This window comes from Hemitrygon akajei, chromosome 6 (genome assembly GCF_048418815.1).
Source record: "Hemitrygon akajei chromosome 6, sHemAka1.3, whole genome shotgun sequence".
Taxonomy (NCBI): Eukaryota; Metazoa; Chordata; class Chondrichthyes; order Myliobatiformes; family Dasyatidae; genus Hemitrygon; species Hemitrygon akajei.
Genome location: NC_133129.1, coordinates 185,792,241 through 185,810,210, shown reverse-complemented (window position 1 = coordinate 185,810,210; position 17,970 = coordinate 185,792,241). Strand labels below are relative to the sequence as shown.

General features: G+C 46.2%; 1 protein-coding gene across 1 annotated transcript in view; it reads right to left on the bottom strand.

Moving 5' to 3' along the window:
- Nucleotides 1-17,970, bottom strand: part of rnf141 (ring finger protein 141) — a 51,425-nt gene extending 33,455 nt beyond the window's left edge. The window contains exons 1-3 of the mRNA XM_073049958.1: nt 17,839-17,970; nt 15,084-15,291; nt 760-868 (exon numbers count right to left, since the gene is read on the bottom strand). Of these exons, the coding sequence (XP_072906059.1) occupies nt 760-868; nt 15,084-15,226 (252 nt within the window). The 5' untranslated portion in view covers nt 15,227-15,291; nt 17,839-17,970. The remainder of the gene's footprint in view (nt 1-759; nt 869-15,083; nt 15,292-17,838) is intronic.

Below are 17,970 nucleotides of genomic sequence, written 5' to 3'. Positions count from 1 at the left end.
GAAGAAAACTGTGTATACTACAGACAAGATACACTGGGGTGACTGTGGCAGTATGTACTCAAGCCAAACATGTGAGGCCCTTGTAGTGAGACTTTTCCATAAGGTTTTCCTAAAACATAGTATGGAGTGCTGGAGACAGACAAGATAGAAATAATGGAAGGATGTGAAACACACCTAACAACCAAGGGACAATTGCTTCACTAACTTCAAAATATCATTGGTTGTTAGTTTCAAGCTTTGAGGACTTTTAACAGCTTTATCGTGAATTTACACAACGGCCACAATCTGCAACTGATAAGCTGTATAAAAATAGCAGTGTTCTGTCCTGGCTTCCAAGGTTCATTTATTATCAAAGTAAGCATGCAGCACCGAACCCTATATCCCCTCCCCCGAGAAAAAGCGGGCAACAACACAGAACTTCAGGAACATCCTTCAACATGACTGAGAGAGTGTGGGTGACAGGGGCTATGTTGTTCTCCTTGTGCACAAGTAAAATAAACATGTTTGAGTCATGAGTACGTGTGTTCTAGGCCCAGTTATCTTAGTTATTTTATTATTGGTGATGACATCAGCAGTTTCAGAGATATTTTAGATTTTCAGCAATTGTAGTTAGTTACTGATTTTCGTTTCAATTTACACAGCTTTTCAGGAATGCACGTTCTGAGTGTCTAGAGTCCTGCTGCACATCATATAATGTACTCAAGAATTTTCTACAATATGATTAATTTTGTTTATGCACAATTAGGAAGTGTTTTGTACCTTTGAGCTAACAATGCGAACGATGACTTTCCAAAGGGCTGAGGTGTCAGATCCTGGCTGAACTTCAAACAATAAGTACTTCTCTTGTCCTGCAGCCAGCTTCTCCGTACTACAGGGGCGGAAATACAAAATGATAACATCACTGTCAGTAAGCTATGAAGGCTCAAAGACCAGTATGCTGCATTTGTTCGTTCACATAAGTCTGAATCTTTCAGTACTCTAAATTTATTCTTTCAGACAATTCAGTTTTTCCACCATCAGTATATTGCAGCTAAGAGTACAATGAATATATAAAACATAGAACAGTATAGGCCCTTCGACCCACAATGTCAGTGTTATGTACGTACAGAGCAACAGCAGGGTAATATTGGATTTAGCTGGGTGGGTACTGTGGACAGTGTATTGTACGTACAGAGCAACAGCAGGGTAATATTGGATTTAGCTGGGTGGGTACTGTGGACAGTGTTATGTACGTACAGAGCAACAGCAGGGTAATATTGGATTTAGCTGGGTGGGTACTGTGGACAGTGTTATGTACATACAGAGCAACAGCAGGGTAATATTGGATTTAGCTGGGTGGGTACTGTGGACAGTGTTATGTACGTACAGAGCAACAGCAGGGTAATATTGGATTTAGCTGGGTGGGTACTGTGGACAGTGTTATGTACGTACAGAGCAACAGCAGGGTAATATTGGATTTAGCTGGGTGGGTACTGTGGACAGTGTTATGTATGCGCAAAACAAGAACAACAGATTAGTGTGATTAAGCATTTTTACTGAGTCACGTTAATAACAGTAAATGCTGGGTAACTCAGTGTGGGAGCGATGAATCTGTTCCACCAAACATGCACACTCAAAAGCCTGCAGTAAAAGAGACACTGGAGGCATTGCATTATCAAATGACCATACCCTCCATATTTTCTTAACCGATCTGATACGGCCCAGTCTGTGCCAAAGCTTATGCTGAATTACACTAAGTCCCTTTGGCTGCACATGGGCCAGATCCCTCCCCCCCGTACATTCGGATGTCTATAACAGCCTCTCAATGAATCTGCTCCCACCACCACCACCACCCTCTGTGTTTAAAACATAACTTCCCTTTTCACCATAAATGCACATCCTCTTATTTGAAAACTAGGGTATATACTATCAGCTTATCAACTGTCCTCCAACTGTAAGAAACTGGCAGTAAACATCATAAGACACAGGAGCAGAATAAGACCATTCGGCCCATCGGGTCTAATCCCCCATTCCATCATGGCTGATCTATTATCCCTCTAAACATTCTTCTGCCTTCACCCCATAAACTTTGACACTGATTAATCAAGAACCTATCAACCTCTGCTTTAAATATATCCAATGACGGCCTCCACAGCCATCTATGGTAATGAAAACCACAGACTTACCACCCTCTGGCTAAAGAAATTCCTCCTCATCTGTTCTAAAGTGACATTCCTCTATTCTGAGGCTGTGCTGTCTGGTCCTAGACTCCCCACTATAGGAAAAATCCTCTCCACATCCACGCTATCTAGCCTCATAATATTCGATGGGCACACTTACAGGATTCCCTCTTAAAAGACACACCATCCTGATTTTACAGCACATTAGCGAAACACTATGACAACACCAGTGATCAGCCTTCAATTTCCACCGCTGTCTGTAAGGAGTTGTATGTTCTCCCCGTGACTGTGTGGATTTCCTCCGGGTGCCTCAGTTTCCTCCCAAATTCCAAAGATGTACCATCTAGGTTTAGTAAGTTGTGGACTGCAATGTTGGTGCTGGAAGGATAACAACACTTGTGGTTTGCCCCCACCACACCCTCATTGCATTGGTCACTGACACAAGCAATACATTTCACTGTATGCACATGTGACAAAAAGCTAATCTCATCTAATATGCCCTCAGTGACCACATTATTCGGAACAGGAGTGGAACCCAGTAAAGTCTTTTGCTGCTGTAGCCCATCCACTTCAAGGTTCGACATGCTGTGCATTCAAAGATGCTCTTCTGCACACCACTATTGGAAGATGTGGTTATTTGAGTTACATTCACCTTCCTGCCAGCTTGAATTGATCTGACCATTCTCCTCTGACCTCTTTCACTAACAAGGCATTTACGAGGGTTCGTCCTCTTTAAAGACAGCCTAACACTGACCTCTGAGACAGAGATCACAGGGTCATCAGATGCAGCAGGGATCATCACAGCTGTAATTGCGTTCTCCCTTTCAAAACGGGCATAGAAGGCATTGAGTTCATCTGGTAGTGAAGCAATGCTGCCTGCCATTCATGCTATTGGGTTTCGCTTTGTAGGAAGTAATGTCTTGCAGACCCTGCCAGAGTTGTCGTGTATCTGATGTCACCTTCAACCTCATTCGAAATTGTCTCTTCACCCTTGAAATAGCCCTCCACAAATCATGCCTGATTTTCTGGTACATGCCTGGGTTGCCAGACTTGAAAGCCACAGATCTAGCCTTCAGCAGATGATGTACCTCCTGATTCATCCACGGCTTTTGATTTGGGAATGTACAGTAAGTCTTTGTAGGCACACACTCATCCACACAGGTTTTAATGAAGTCAGTAACAACTGCAGCATACTCATCCAGATTCAAAGATGAATCCCTGAATACAGTCCAGTCCACCGATTCAAAGCAGTCCTGTAGGCGCTCCTGTGCTTCCCTTGTCCATACCTTCTTGGTCCTCACTACTGGTGCCTATACTCAGGAGCAGAAATACAGCCAGATGATCAGACTTCCTGAAGTGAGGGTGTGGAATAGCACGGTAGGCATTCTTGATGGTGGGGTAACAATGGTCCAGTGTGTTGTTTCCTCTGGTATTGCAAGTGATCTGTTGATTGTAGTTGCTTCGTGATTTTCACACTATTCCCTGTAAACTGTAGACACTTGTGTGAAAATCCCAGGAGATGACCCTCAGAGCAGAAGAGAAATAAAATTTCATATAAGAAGCAAATTATCCCAGTAATGTCTACTTATCTAATATCCTGATGTACTTGTGAGTCCTCATGTAGGATTCCCTGAAGGTTAACATCCAGGTTGAGTTGGAGATAAGGAAGGCAAATACAGTCGGCCCTCCTTATCCACGGGGGATTGGTTCCGTGACCCCCCGCGGATTCCAAAATTCACAGATGCTTAAGTCCCTTATTTAACATGTATCAGTGAGGTGGTCTTTAGGACCCAGTGGAACCCTGGACTTTATTTAACGTGTCTCTGTGAGGTGGACATTAGGACCCGGCGGTGCAGCTCTGAATCCGCAGTGTTTCTGTTCACGAAAATAATCACGATCACGATTGAAAATAAGGTGGAAGTAATAAAGCGATTGGAAAGAGGTGAAACACCATCGGTCGTTGGAAAAGCGTTAGGCTACAATCGGTCAATGATCGGAACAATTTTAATGGAGAATATGAAAGGCCCTGCCCCGATGAAAGCTACAATTATTACTAAGCAACGCAGTGGTTTAATTATTGAAATATGTATGTTTCTTAAGTGTTTTATATGCATAGAAAGGTAAAATATGTACTATATACTAAGAAAAACGTTTGACTAACTGACGCTAAACAATATCGGATGTACCTGTTCTGACTTCAAATCCGACTTAAAGACAGACTCAGGAATGGAACTCATTCATAACCCGGGGACTGCCTGGACTTTTAAGTAATTTCTAGATTACTTATAATACCTAATAATAATGTAAATGCTATGTAAATAGTTGTTATACTGTATTGTTTAGGGAATAATGACAAGAAAAATAGTCTGTACATGCTCAAGCAACGAGTGCTGAAGAGAGAACTTCCGGGTTTTCCCGATCCGCGGTTGGTTGAATCCGCGCATACGGAATCTGCAGATAAGGAGGGTCGTCTGTACAATGTTAGCATTTATTTCAAGAGGCCTAGAATATAAAAGCAAAGATGTGATGCTGAGGTTTTATAAGGCATTGGTCAGACCGCACTTGGAGTATTGTCTTATCTAAAAGATGTGGCACTGAAGTGGGTCCAGAGGAAGTGCCACAAGAATGTTTCCAGGATTGAAAGGGTTAATGTATGAGTGTTTGATGGCTCTAGGCCTGTTCTCACTGCAGCTTTGAAGAATTTGGGGGGGGGGAGGGGAATCTTATTGAATATTAAAGGACTAGATGGAGAAGATGTGAAAAGGATATTTCATTTAGAGACTCAGACCAGAAGGTATATCCTCAGAAGAGGAACGTTCATTTAGAACAGAGATGAGAAGGAATTTCTTGAGCCAGAGGGTAGTGAATCTGTGGAATTCATTGCCACAGACAGCTGAGAAAGCAAAGTCATTGGGCATATTTAAACTGGAGGTTGATACGTTCTTGATTAATCAGGGCATCAAAGCTTACAGAGAGAAGGCAGGAGAATGGGGTTGAGAGGGATAATTAGCCAGCTATGATAGAATGGCAGAGCAGACTCGATGGGCCAAATGGCCTAATTCTGCTCCCTTGTCCGATGATCTGAAGTCTTATGGATTTCAGAACTGAGAAAAAGTAAATAGGGAGGTGTATCCAGAGATACCGGCCACGTGACAGATGCACTGCCACCTGGCTGGTCGGAGGACACACCACATGCCAATCAACATTTGGTCCCTCCCAACTAATCAATGCGCACCTAAATTATTGGTCACCTTAATTGGATTATCTCGCCCAGCCCCATGCTTTAAAAGGTGAGACTTAGACTTGGCCTTGGCTTGCCCTCTCTTACAGACCACCTCATTCAAGGTAAGTGTATTGATTTATGTTTGGGAAGGTCTATCGTCTGTCCTGGTAAAGTGCTTTTCCCTTGTTCTTTGTTTGTGTAACCGTACCCTGTCCCCACACCGCTTCCTGTGTATTGTAGTTGCTTGTGTTGACCCGACTTCCGCTTGTAAATAAATTCCTTATTATTAAAACTGTGTGTGTCCAGGCCTCTACTGTTGAGACTCAAAGAACCAGTTATTTTCCATCACAACAGGAGGGCTTAGAGATGGCCCACATTACTGCAGAGGTCCTGCATGTCTTGAAATGTATAAAGGAAGATAAATCTCTCGGGCCTGATCAGGTACATCCAATAGTGTGGCAGGCTGGAGAAGAAATTGTGTGAGCCTTGGCTGAGATAATTGTACTATGTTAGCCACAGGTGAGGTGCTGGTAGATGTGAGGATGGCAAATGTGTTTTTCATTAAGAAGTGCTACGAAGAGAAACCTCATCATCTGGTTTATTATCACCAGCATATGTCGTGAAATTTGTTGTTTTGTGGCAGCAGTGCATTGCGATCGTCATCATCGGGTGCCATGCCCAGTCTGAGCTTTGACTGCCATGGCCCACACACTCCTGTTTCGGGTCAAGTGGATCAATTCATTGGTATTCATTTCCAGTTTTCTGGCTGCTGTCTCCATCATCTTTTGTCTTTGCCTTCCTCTTACTTTCTTCCCTTCAATCTTTCCCATAATTACCGTGCATTCTAACTCCTCTTTCCTAATTACGTGTCCAGTGAAATTACCTTTTCACGATCTCATACATTATTTCTCTTTTTCATGACATCCTCGTTAGAAATTTGTTTCATCCATGATATTCTTTGCATCCTCCTCAAAAACCAAATCTCTGCTGCTTCAATTTGTTTCCCCATGTTACTAGATATTGTCCAACATTCTGAGCCATATAACATAATTGGATAAACGTAACATTTCAGTACTCTGAGGCGGGTTGTCATGCCTAGTTTAGTGTTGGTCAGTATTCTCTTCATTCTCGTAAAGGTGTCATTTGCCATCCCTATTCTTCCTTTGATGTCCATGTCGCACCTGCCATCTGATGTCACCCAGCTTCCTAAGTAGCAAAAGTTCTGAACTTGTTTTATGTCTTCCCCGTTTATTCTCAGCCTGCAGATAGGATTCTCCTTCTTTTTGGATATCACCAAACATTCTGTCTTTTTGCAATTGATAGATAGACCCATTTTTGCACTTTCTTCAACAACTATGTCAATTAAGTTTTGTAGTTCTTCCTCTGTACTTGCAATTAACAGTGTCATCTGCATATCTGAAATTATTCATGTTTTCACCGCCAACTTTGATTCCCAAGATATCTCTTATTTTTTTTATAATACTGTTTCACTATACACATTAAACAAGTCAGGGGAGAAAACACACTCTTGTCTAATGCCTCTCTTGATTTTCGTAAACTGACTCATTTCTCCATCTATTCTTACAGCAGCAGTTTGTTCCCAGTACAGAGTTCTGATTAGGCAGAGGTCTTTTGAATCTAGATCCAGTTTCCTGTGTTATGCCTGCGCCCCAACTCTGAGGGGCCGAAGGGTAGAAAGTAGCCCCCTCCTTTTTGAGAATCGCAAGATCGCTATTAATTCAGGTCAGGAGACCCAGGAAAAGAGAAGAGAGACGCAGAATCCACAGGGGGTTTGGAATATCCTGGCCCTCAGTGATTTCAAAGCCATGGGAACCGGCCATTGTCTCTTGGAGACGGAATTGTGTATTGAGCGCTGTGCTATTCATCGATGCCCTCAAGGAATGAGCAACGTGGACTGGTTGGGGGGGATGGCATCCTCCCCAACCTGATTGACATCTGAGACCCCGTGAGTAAGGATAAAAGAAGGTCTGGGGAACAACCCCTTTTAGACGCACCAGGAGAAACGATAGAAATCCCGTGAAAGCGTTTAATAGTGAAAGCCAGTGGAAAGCCCACGTGCGTCCTTTTCCATTTGCCTCGGAATTGGTGGGACTGACCACGGAAGACGGCTTAGCTAAAAAGGAAAAGGACACCGACGACATTTCGAAGGATCGACATCATAGAAAGGAAAACGGGCAAGTTCTAAACCCCGTCTCTCTCTCCAACCAAAAGCTGCCGCCTAAATGAACTTGAGTGACTTTTATATTTCCATCGGACAATACATTATCCCCTAGACAACGATAGAGCTATTTCTTATTGATTATTATTATACCCGCGCTTTTAGATTTAGTATTGACGACGTATATTATCTGTATGTTTGCATTGATATTATTTTTGTGTATTTTTATCAATAAATACTGTTAAAAATAGTCCCATCAGACTTCAACGGACCTCTCTATCTTTGCTGGTAAGTGACCCAGTTACGGGGTACGTAACACCTGTAATATTTCAAATAACTTACCGAATGCTTTTGTGTAATCGATAAAACAAACAAATCTTTTTGCACTTGAATAGCTCGTTCTGATAGTATCCTTAACATCAATATCGCATTTCTCGTACCTTTGTCTTTCACAAAAACACATTGTTCTTCACCTATTTCAGCTTGTATCTTACTTTTAGCTCTTGTCATCAAAATTTTTAGAAGTATTTTAGTGATATGACTAGTGCAATACATAGTAATAAAAACTAATTTACAATAAGTATATATATACACACACACGCTTGCAAAAGTTTGGGCACGCCTGTTCAAAATTTCTGTTACTGTGAATAGTTAAGTGAGTAGAAGATGAACTGATCTCCAAAAGTCAAAGTTAAAGATGAAACATTTTTTTCAACATTTTAAGCAAGATTTGTGTATTATTTGTTTTGTATAGTTTTAGAATGAGAAAAAGGAGCACCATGCAAAAGCTTGGGCACCCCAAGAGATTTGAGCTCTCAGATAACTTTTACCAAGGTCTCAGACCTTAATTAGCTTGTTAGGGCTATGGCTTGTTCACAGTCATCATTAGGAAAGGCCAAGTGATGCAAATCTCAAAGCTTTATAAATACCCTGACTCTTCAAACCTTGTCCCACCAATCAGCAGCCATGGGCTCCTCTAAGCAGCTGCCTAGCACTCTGAAAATTAAAATAAATGATGCCCACAAAGCAGGAGGAGGCTATAAGAAGATAGCAAAGCATTTTCAGGTAGCCGTTTCCTCAGTTCATAATGTAATTAAGAAATGTCAGTTAACAGGAACGGTGGAGGTCAAGTTGAGGTCTGGAAGACCAAGAAAACTTTCCAAGAGAACTGCTCGTAGGATTGCTAGAAAGGCAAATCAAAACGCTGTTTGACTTCAAAGGACCTTCAGGAAGATTTAGCAGACTCTGGAGTGGTGGTGCACTGTTCTACTGTGCAGTGACACCTGCACAAATATGACCTTCATAGAAGAGTCATCAGAAGAAAACCTTTCCTGCGTCCTCACCACAAAATTCAGTGTCAGAAGATTACAAATGAACATCTAAATAAGCCTGATGCATTTTGGAAACAAGCCCTGTGGACTGATGAAGTTAAAATAGAACTTTTTGGCTGCAATGAGCAAAGATATGTTTGAAGAAAAAAGGGTGCAGAATTTCATGAAAAGAACACCTCTCCAACAGTTAAGCACAGGGGTGGATCGATCATGCTTTGGGTATGTATTGCAGCCAGTGGCACGGGGAACATTTCACTGGTAGAGGGAAGAATGAATTCAATTAAATACCAGCAAATTCTGGAAGCAAACATCACACTGTCTGTAAAAAAGCTGAAGATGAAAAGAGGATGGCTTCTACAACAGGATAATGATCCTAAACACACCTCAAAATCCACAATGGACTACCTCAAGAGGCGCAAGCTGAAGGTTTTGCCATGGCCCTCACTGTCCCCCGACCTAAATATCATTGAAAATCTGTGGAGAGACCTCAAAAGATCAGTGCACGCAAGACGACCCAAGAATCTCACAGAACTAGAAGCCTTTTGCAAGGAAGAATAGGCGAAAATCCCCCAAACAAGAATTGAAAGACTCTTAGCTGGATACAGAAAGCGTTTACAAGCTGTGATACTTGCCAAAGGGGGGGTTACTAAGTACTGACCATGCAGGTGCCCAAACTTTTGCTTCAGGCTCTTTTCCTTTTTTGTTATTTTGAAACTGTAAAAGATGGAAATAAAAAAGTAATCTTGCTTAAAATATTAAAGAAATGTGTCATCTTTAACTTTATGCCTTTTGGAAATCAGGTCATCTTTTACTTGCTTAGCTACTCACAGTAACAGAAATTTTGACCAGGGGTGCCCAAACTTTTGCATACCACTGTATATATTAAATAAGTAGTGCAAAGGGAAAACACACTGAGGAAGTGTTTATGGGTTCGTTGTCTATCCAGAGATGTGCAAATCTGATGGCTGAGGGGAAGAAGCTGTTCCTGAAATGTCGAGTGTGTGTGTCTTCATGCTCCTGTACTGCCTCCTTTATGGTAGCAATGAGAAGAGGGTCCTTAATGATGGATGTTGCCTTTTTGAGGCATCACCTTTTGAAAGTGTCCTTGATACTGGGGAGGCTAGTGCCCACAATGGAGCTGACTTAGCTTACAATTTTCAGGTTTTTTTCCCCAACCCTGTGCAGTGGCCCCTCCATACTAAACGGTGATGCAACCATAGAATGCTCTCATCAGCAGCTGGAAATCTGCCATAGTTGTGTCATACGCAAATGTTTAGATGGCATTTGAACTGTCACGGGTGTAGAGAGAGTAGAGCTGTGGGCTAAGCTTACAGCATCCCTGAGGTGCGCCAGTGTCGATTGTCGGTGAAGAGAATGCGTTATTTCCAATCTGCGCAGACTGCGGTCTGCTGGTGAGGAAGTCAAGGACCCAGTGGCACAGAGGGGTACAAAGGTCCAGATTTTGGACCTTTTTGATTAGAACTGAAGGTATAATTGTGTTGATTGCTCAACTACAGTCAATAAACAGCAGGCTGACATAAGTATTACTATTGTCCAGGTGATCCAAGGCTGAGTGGAGAGCCAGTGAGATTGCATTTACTGTAGATCTACTGTGGTGATGGACAACTTGCAGCGGGTCCACATCCTTGTTTAGGCGGGAGTTGATTCTAGCTATTACCAACCTCTCAAAGCACCTCATCTCAGTAGATGGGACAGCCACTGGACAATAGTCACTGAGGCAACTCACCCTGTTCTTCTTGGGCATTGATATGATTGTTGCCCTTTTGAAGCAGGTGGAACCTCCAACTGTAAGTAGTGAGAGTTTGAAGATATCCTTGAACATTTCCCCCCAGTTGGTTGGCAGCAGGTTTTCAGAGCCCTTCTAGCTACACCGTTAGGGTCAGGTGCCTTGCAAGGGCTCACCCTCTTGAAAGATATTCTTATGCTGGCTTCCGAAACAGAGATCACAGGGTCACCGGATGCTGCAGGGATTCACACCGGTGTAGTTTTATTCTCCCTTTCAAAGTGTGCATAAAAAGCATTGAGCTCATCAGGAAGTGAAGCATCACAGCCATTCATGTAGGTTTCACTTTGTAGGACATAATTTGCCAGTGCTGACGTGCATCCGATTCCATCTCTAACATCAATTGGAATTGTTTTTTTTTGCTCTTAAGATAGCCTTGTGTAGGTCGTACCTGGACCTCTTGTATAGTTCTGGATTGCCAGTCTTGCATGTCGTAGATCAAGACCACAGCAGACAGAGGATCGCCTGGTTCATCCACAGCTTTTGATTCTGGTATGCTGAGTGTGTTCATCAACGGCACTGAGTATAGCAGGGGTCATCAACCTTCTTTGCACCGCGGACCGGTTTAATATTGACAATATTCTTGCGGACCGGCTGACGGGGGGGAGGGGGGAGGAGGGTGTTAGTCACGACTGGAATACAGCGATACTCGAAGGAGGTTCCTTATGTCCAGTCTATTCCACAATTTAGTTTACGTGGCTATCAGCACTTGCTTCTGTCATACTTGCTCATGTTTTTTCCACTCAAAAAACTCAACGGGTTTGTCTTTAAGTGTGGGGTGCTTGGATTCAAGGTGCTGAAACAGTTTTGAGGGCTTCATTGCCTCATTAGACAGCCTCCAAGCCCAAGCTCCAGCCTCCTGCCCGCCCGCCACCAGACGCCTTGGCCAGGTGCGGCTGGTCGTGGGTGGGGTGAGAGGACAAGGTAAGGGCCGGAGGTCCCCGTGCCGGTCACAGTCCAGAGAGAGTGACCAACTGAGCGAGGAGTGCAACAGGGCGCCTCCCCGCCCTCCTTGTAGGTAGGTAGGATCTATCGGCTGACAAAAGTTTGGCTGGAGGGATGACTTTCAGTAGATCGCAGCGAGGTAGCTGCTCTGCTACTTACGAAGCCCTGAGCCCAACTTAGGTCATCTGCGAATATTTTAGCACCAGGTTCCCCACAAACATTCAGAGTGGTAAACAGGTTTAGAGGCGGCGCCCATCTGTCCGCGCTCCTGGCCAGTAGCAACGGCACTTCTTGCCGGCCGCGTGAGGCCGCTGGTTACCCGAGGCCAATCAGTGATCCCTGGTGCTAGAGTGTCACTGCATTCAGGCGACTGATGACCTCACGTGCGTTCAAGTTCAACAGTGGGCGTGACAGGGAATGAGGAAAGGTGCAGCTAACTCGTATCATTTCATATCGACAACTCATATCGTTTCCTCGCGGCCCGGTAGTGCTTTGCGGCCCAGTACCAGTCCACAGCCTGGTGGTTGGGGACCACTGGAGTATAGAAACTGGGATGTTATGCTGCAGTTATAAGACATTAGTAAGACCACATTAGGAATATTGTGCTCAGTTTTAGTCAGTCTGCCAATGAGATGTCAGTGCGCTGAAAAGAGTGCAGAGGAGATTTACGAGGATGTTGCTGGGACTCAGAGTGAGTTAAAAAGAGAGGCTGAATAGGTTGGGATGTTACTCAGTGATGTGCAGGAGACTGAGGGATGATATTATACACAGGTTTATAAAATCGTGAGAGACATAGGGAGGGTGAATTTTCCCAGTCCATGGGGGGGAGGGGGGAAGAGATTTATTTGGAACCTGAGGGGCAATGGTTTTTTTTTTACCCAGGTGGTAAGTGTATGGAACAAGCTGCCAAAGGAAGTGGCTGATGTAGGTACGTTGACAACATTTAAAAGACATTTGTACAGTTACCCGGATAGAGAAGCCTTAGAGGGATATGGGGCAGGTCAGTTACTCGGATAGAGAAGCCTTAGAGGGATATGGGGCAGGTCAGTTACTCGGATAGAGAAGCCTTAGGGGGATATGGGGCAGGTCTGGGATACGGAGCTTAAGACAGTTACCCGGATAGAGAAGCCTTAGGGGGATATGGGGCAGGTCTGGGATACGGAGCTTAGACAGTTACCCGGATAGAGAAGCCTTAGGGGGATATGGGGCAGGTCTGGGATACGGAGCTTAAGACAGTTACCCGGATAGAGAAGCCTTAGGGGGATATGGGCAGGTCTGGGATACGGAGCTTAAGACAGTTACCCGGATAGAGAAGCCTTAGAGGGATATGGGGCAGGTCTGGGATACGGAGCTTAGACAGTTACCCGGATAGAGAAGCCTTAGGGGGATATGGGGCAGGTCTGGGATACGGAGCTTAGACAGTTACCCGGATAGAGAAGCCTTAGGGGATATGGGGCAGGTCTGGGATACGGAGCTTAAGACAGTTACCCGGATAGAGAAGCCTTAGGGGGATATGGGCAGGTCTGGGATACGGAGCTTAGACAGTTACCCGGATAGAGAAGCCTTAGGGGGATATGGGGCAGGTCTGGGATACGGAGCTTAAGACAGTTACCCGGATAGAGAAGCCTTAGAGGGATATGGGGCAGGTCTGGGATACGGAGCTTAGACAGTTACCCGGATAGAGAAGCCTTAGGGGGATATGGGGCAGGTCTGGGATACGGTGCTTAGACAGTTACCCGGATAGAGAAGCCTTAGGGGATATGGGGCAGGTCTGGGATACGGAGCTTAGACAGTTACCCGGATAGAGAAGCCTTGGGGGGATATGGGCCAAGTGCTGACAAGTGTGACTAGAGTAGATGGGACTCTGGTTCAGCATGCAGCAGTTAGGCCCAAAGGCCTGTTTCTATGCCAGATGACTCTATAACACATTATAATTCACTGCATTCATAACAATAAAAGGTGCAATCAGAGTTAGGCCATTCAACCCATCGAGTCTGCTCCACCATTCCATAATTGATTTATTATTCCTCTCAACCCCATTCTCCTGCCTTCTTCCCACAACCTTTAACATCCTGACTAATCAAAAACCTATCAAGCTCTGCTTTATATGTACCCAATGACCTGGCCTCCCCAGTCGTCTGTGACAACAAATTCCACAGATTCACTATCCTCTGGCTAAAGAAATTACTCATCTTCATTCTAAATGGACATCCCTTTATTGAGGCTGTACCCTCTTACCCTCTGGTCCAAGACTCACCCACTCTAGGAAACATCCTCTCCACATTCACTCTATCTAGGCCTTTAATATTCAATAGGTTTCAATAAGAACCCCCCCCCCCCCCCACCATTCTTCTAAACTCCAGCAAGTACAGAGCCGGAACCATCAAACATAAGTCTTCATGTCTTTCTGCAGATGCTGCTAATATTGAATACAAATACAAATTGCTCTAGGAACTCAGCAGGTCAGGCAGCATCTATGGAGGGGAATGAACAGTTAACATTTCAGGCCAAGACACTTCATCAGGACTGGAAAGGAAGGGGGCCAAATCCAGAATGCCTGCTTCACATTGCTACCATTAAGTAGAAGGTACAGAAGCCTGAAGGCACATACTCAGTGATTCAGGAACAGCTTCTTCCCCTCTGTCACTGCTTTTTTATTTCTGTTATTTTGCCCTACATATTTTAGCTCAACTATTTAATAGACATATATATATATACCTACTGTAATTTCATTTTTTCCTCTATATTTATCGTGTATTTTATTGTACTGCAGCTCTAAAGTTAACAAATTTTGTGACATATGCTGGTGATATTAAATCTGATTCTGAATAAGAGGGTGGTGGAAAGGAAGGAGGACAAGCGGGCAGGTGACGGATGAGACCAAGTGAGGGGGAAGGTTGGTGGGTGGGGAAGGGGGTAAAGTAAGAAACTGGGAGGTGATAGGCAGAAGATATGAGGGGACAGGGCATGAAAGAAAGGGGGGGGGGCACTGGAGGGAGGTGACATGCAGCTGAGAAGGGAAAAGGAGAGAGAAGAACCAGAATGGAGAATGGGAAGACAGAAGCGGGAGAAGATATTACCAGAAGTTAGAGAAATTAATGTTCATGCAATCAAGTTGGAAGTGACCCAGACAGAATATGAGGTGTCAAAAACAGGTCCTCCCCAGGTTGCAAACACTCAACTCACGTACAGCCCATACACACTGATGATAATTTGGGAAGCCAGTGGAATGGCTACAAGCATTTTCAGTTTGTGGCTGCATTTCTGACCTCTGAACTGTTCAGGTTATGAACTGCTCATGGGGACCCATGAAGGACCTGTACTTCATTCCACGACTATTAACTTCAATCTGTAATTCTCAGCACAATAGATGTTCCGAATCTGTGATACAGTTTAATTACTCTCAGATGTGGTGTAACATGAAGGAGGGGGAACAACTCACATCTCGTTAAGCTCCGCCACTCTAGCAAGAAACTCCTCATAGGTCAGGAAGCCACTCTCTCTCATCAGGGAAGCATGCTTCATCACCCTGTCCGGTAACTTATTCAACACCATCGGACCTTGGTTAGAGATGTGTTGCCCCATTATCAGGTGAGTAATGGGTAGCTTGGCCAGAGGGCTCTACTCCTGGCTCATCCGTAAACTTGTGTCTGTTCAGAGAGGAACACAGGACAATACTGTCAACGGTCTTATTTATCAGTTCATTCAGAAATTCAGAGCAGAATAGGCCCTTCGAGCCACAGTTCAAAAACCCCAACAGCCCTGAACCTAATCACAGGACAATTTACAATGACCAGTTAAACTACCCAGTATGTCTTTGGACTGTAGGAGAAAACTTACACACACCACGGGGAGGATGTACAGCGACTCTCCGTAAAGGACCCTGAGACTGAACTCTGACGCATCGCGCAAACTGCCTCGCTACTGCAGTACCCACAATAATGAATCGTTTCTTAGACTGTTTCAAACAAGTTCAAGAGCACTAGAGATTAGTGTGACCTTACGACAGCTCAGAGTATTGGCATTCTAGCATCCTCCGTGAACAAGTTTGTTCATCTGTAAGTGAGTTTCCTCCAGGTATTTTCCCCACAGCCCAAAGACATACAAGGCAACAGGTTAAGTGGTCAGTGCAAATTGTTCTGTGATCAGGCTAGCATTAAATAGTTGGGTTGCGAGGCAGTGCAGTTCAGTGGGTCAGAGGGCCTATTCCATGCTAAATAAAATAATTTTATAGTACAGTTCAAATCACACTTCACAGATCGGCAACATGAAAACACAACTGAACAGAGCACCAAGTCATTAGGCAAGAGGGAGCAGGGCAGAAGTGTGAAAGGAGGCAAAGGTCAAAGTTGGGGTATGTGTAGTCAAGAAGCCTTCGGCTGAAGGAAGGGGCTGATATGATTGAGAAGCCTTAGGGGGGGAGTCAAGGGGCTGAGTGGGGAGATGGGGAGGGGTAGGGGAAACAGAAGGGGTGGAGTTTGGACAAGGAGTCAGGTTGAATGGAGAATTGAGGGGGTTGAGAATTGGAGGGATGATTGGGGTAGGTTGGAGCAGAAGGTGGAGGGGTGGTGGACAGAGGAAGGCTAGAGGTGGCTGAAGAACAGGACAGACATTAAGTTGACGGGGCGGGGAAATATGACAGGTTGTGGACTGCATTTAGGTTGGTTGAAGTGTGGGGAGGGGAGTTAATGTGGGGTAGATGTGGGAGGACTGAGGACTGGAGGAACTTATATTTGAAGAGTGAGGGGTTCACGTGGGGTTTAGAGATGGGGTGGACATGAGGGTGTTGAGGACTGGAGGTACATATGGTTCAATGTGGAGGGACAGTGTGTCAGGGAGATGGGGGTTTTGGGGTATTGTGGGGTTAGTGTGAATGAGGATCGGGGAGAAGCGGCAAGGATGTGGAGGGGCCAAGGAGTTGGACAGGGATGAGGAGAATCCCAGGGAGTTGGACGGCGATGAGGAGGGTCCCAGGGAGTTGGAAGGCGATGAGGAGGGTCCCAGGGAGTTGGACGGCGATGAGGAGGGTCCCAGGGAGTTGGACGGCGATGAGGAGGGTCCCAGGGAGTTGGACGGCGATGAGGAGGGTCCCAGGGAGTTGGACGGCGATGAGAGGGTCCCAGGGAGTTGGACGGGGATGAGGAGGGTCCCAGGGAGTTGGACGGGGATGAGGAGGGTCCCAGGGAGTTGGACGGGGATGAGGAGGGTCCCAGGGAGTTGGACGGGGATGAGGAGGGTCCCAGGGAGTTGGACGGGGATGAGAGGGTCCCAGGGAGTTGGACGGGGATGAGAGGGTCCCAGGGAGTTGGACGGCGATGAGGAGGGTCCCAGGGAGTTGGTCGGCGATGAGGAGGGTCCCAGGGAGTTGGTCGGCGATGAGGAGGGTCCCAGGGAGTTGGACGGCGATGAGAGGGTCCCAGGGAGTTGGACGGCGATGAGAGGGTCCCAGGGAGTTGGTCGGCGATGAGGAGGGTCCCAGGGAGTTGGTCGGCGATGAGGAGGGTCCCAGGGAGTTGGTCGGCGATGAGGAGGGTCCCAGGGAGTTGGACGGCGATGAGAGGGTCCCAGGGAGTTGGTCGGCGATGAGGAGGGTCCCAGGGAGTTGGTCGGCGATGAGGAGGGTCCCAGGGAGTTGGTCGGCGATGAGGAGGGTCCCAGGGAGTTGGTCGGCGATGAGGAGGGTCCCAGGGAGTTGGTCGGCGATGAGGAGGGTCCCAGGGAGTTGGTCGGCGATGAGGAGGGTCCCAGGGAGTTGGTCGGCGATGAGGAGGGTCCCAGGGAGTTGGTCGGCGATGCGGAGGGTCCCAGGGAGTTGGACGGCGATGAGAGGGTCCCAGGGAGTTGGTCGGCGATGAGGAGGGTCCCAGGGAGTTGGTCGGCGATGAGGAGGGTCCCAGGGAGTTGGTCGGCGATGAGAGGGTCCCAGGGAAGTCCGGGCAGGGTGTTTAGGTGTATCAGAGGGCGTGGTGGAGGACTTTGTGGAGGTGTAGATGGGTGTGGGTGGGAATGCGGGTGTTGGAGGTTTGAGGCGGGACTCCGGGGCTCCTGCCCGGGTGTGCGGGTGCAGGTTGGTCCCAGGCCGAAACAAGGGCCTGTCCCGGTACCGCGACCCCGCCGCCTGCGCTCCTCAGGCCGTTTCGGTCTCCGTGTTATGCTGGGAGGGACGGGGCAGGCCCCAAAATGAGCCGCGCTCTCACCTGCCGGGCCCGCGCCAGACCGCCCTCCCCTCTGCTCGCTCGGATCCCGCTGCTTCGCACGTTCCCGATTCCTGCGCGGGGACGCGCGCAACTCAAACGTCACTGAGAAGCGAAGACATGCGCGACTCAAAC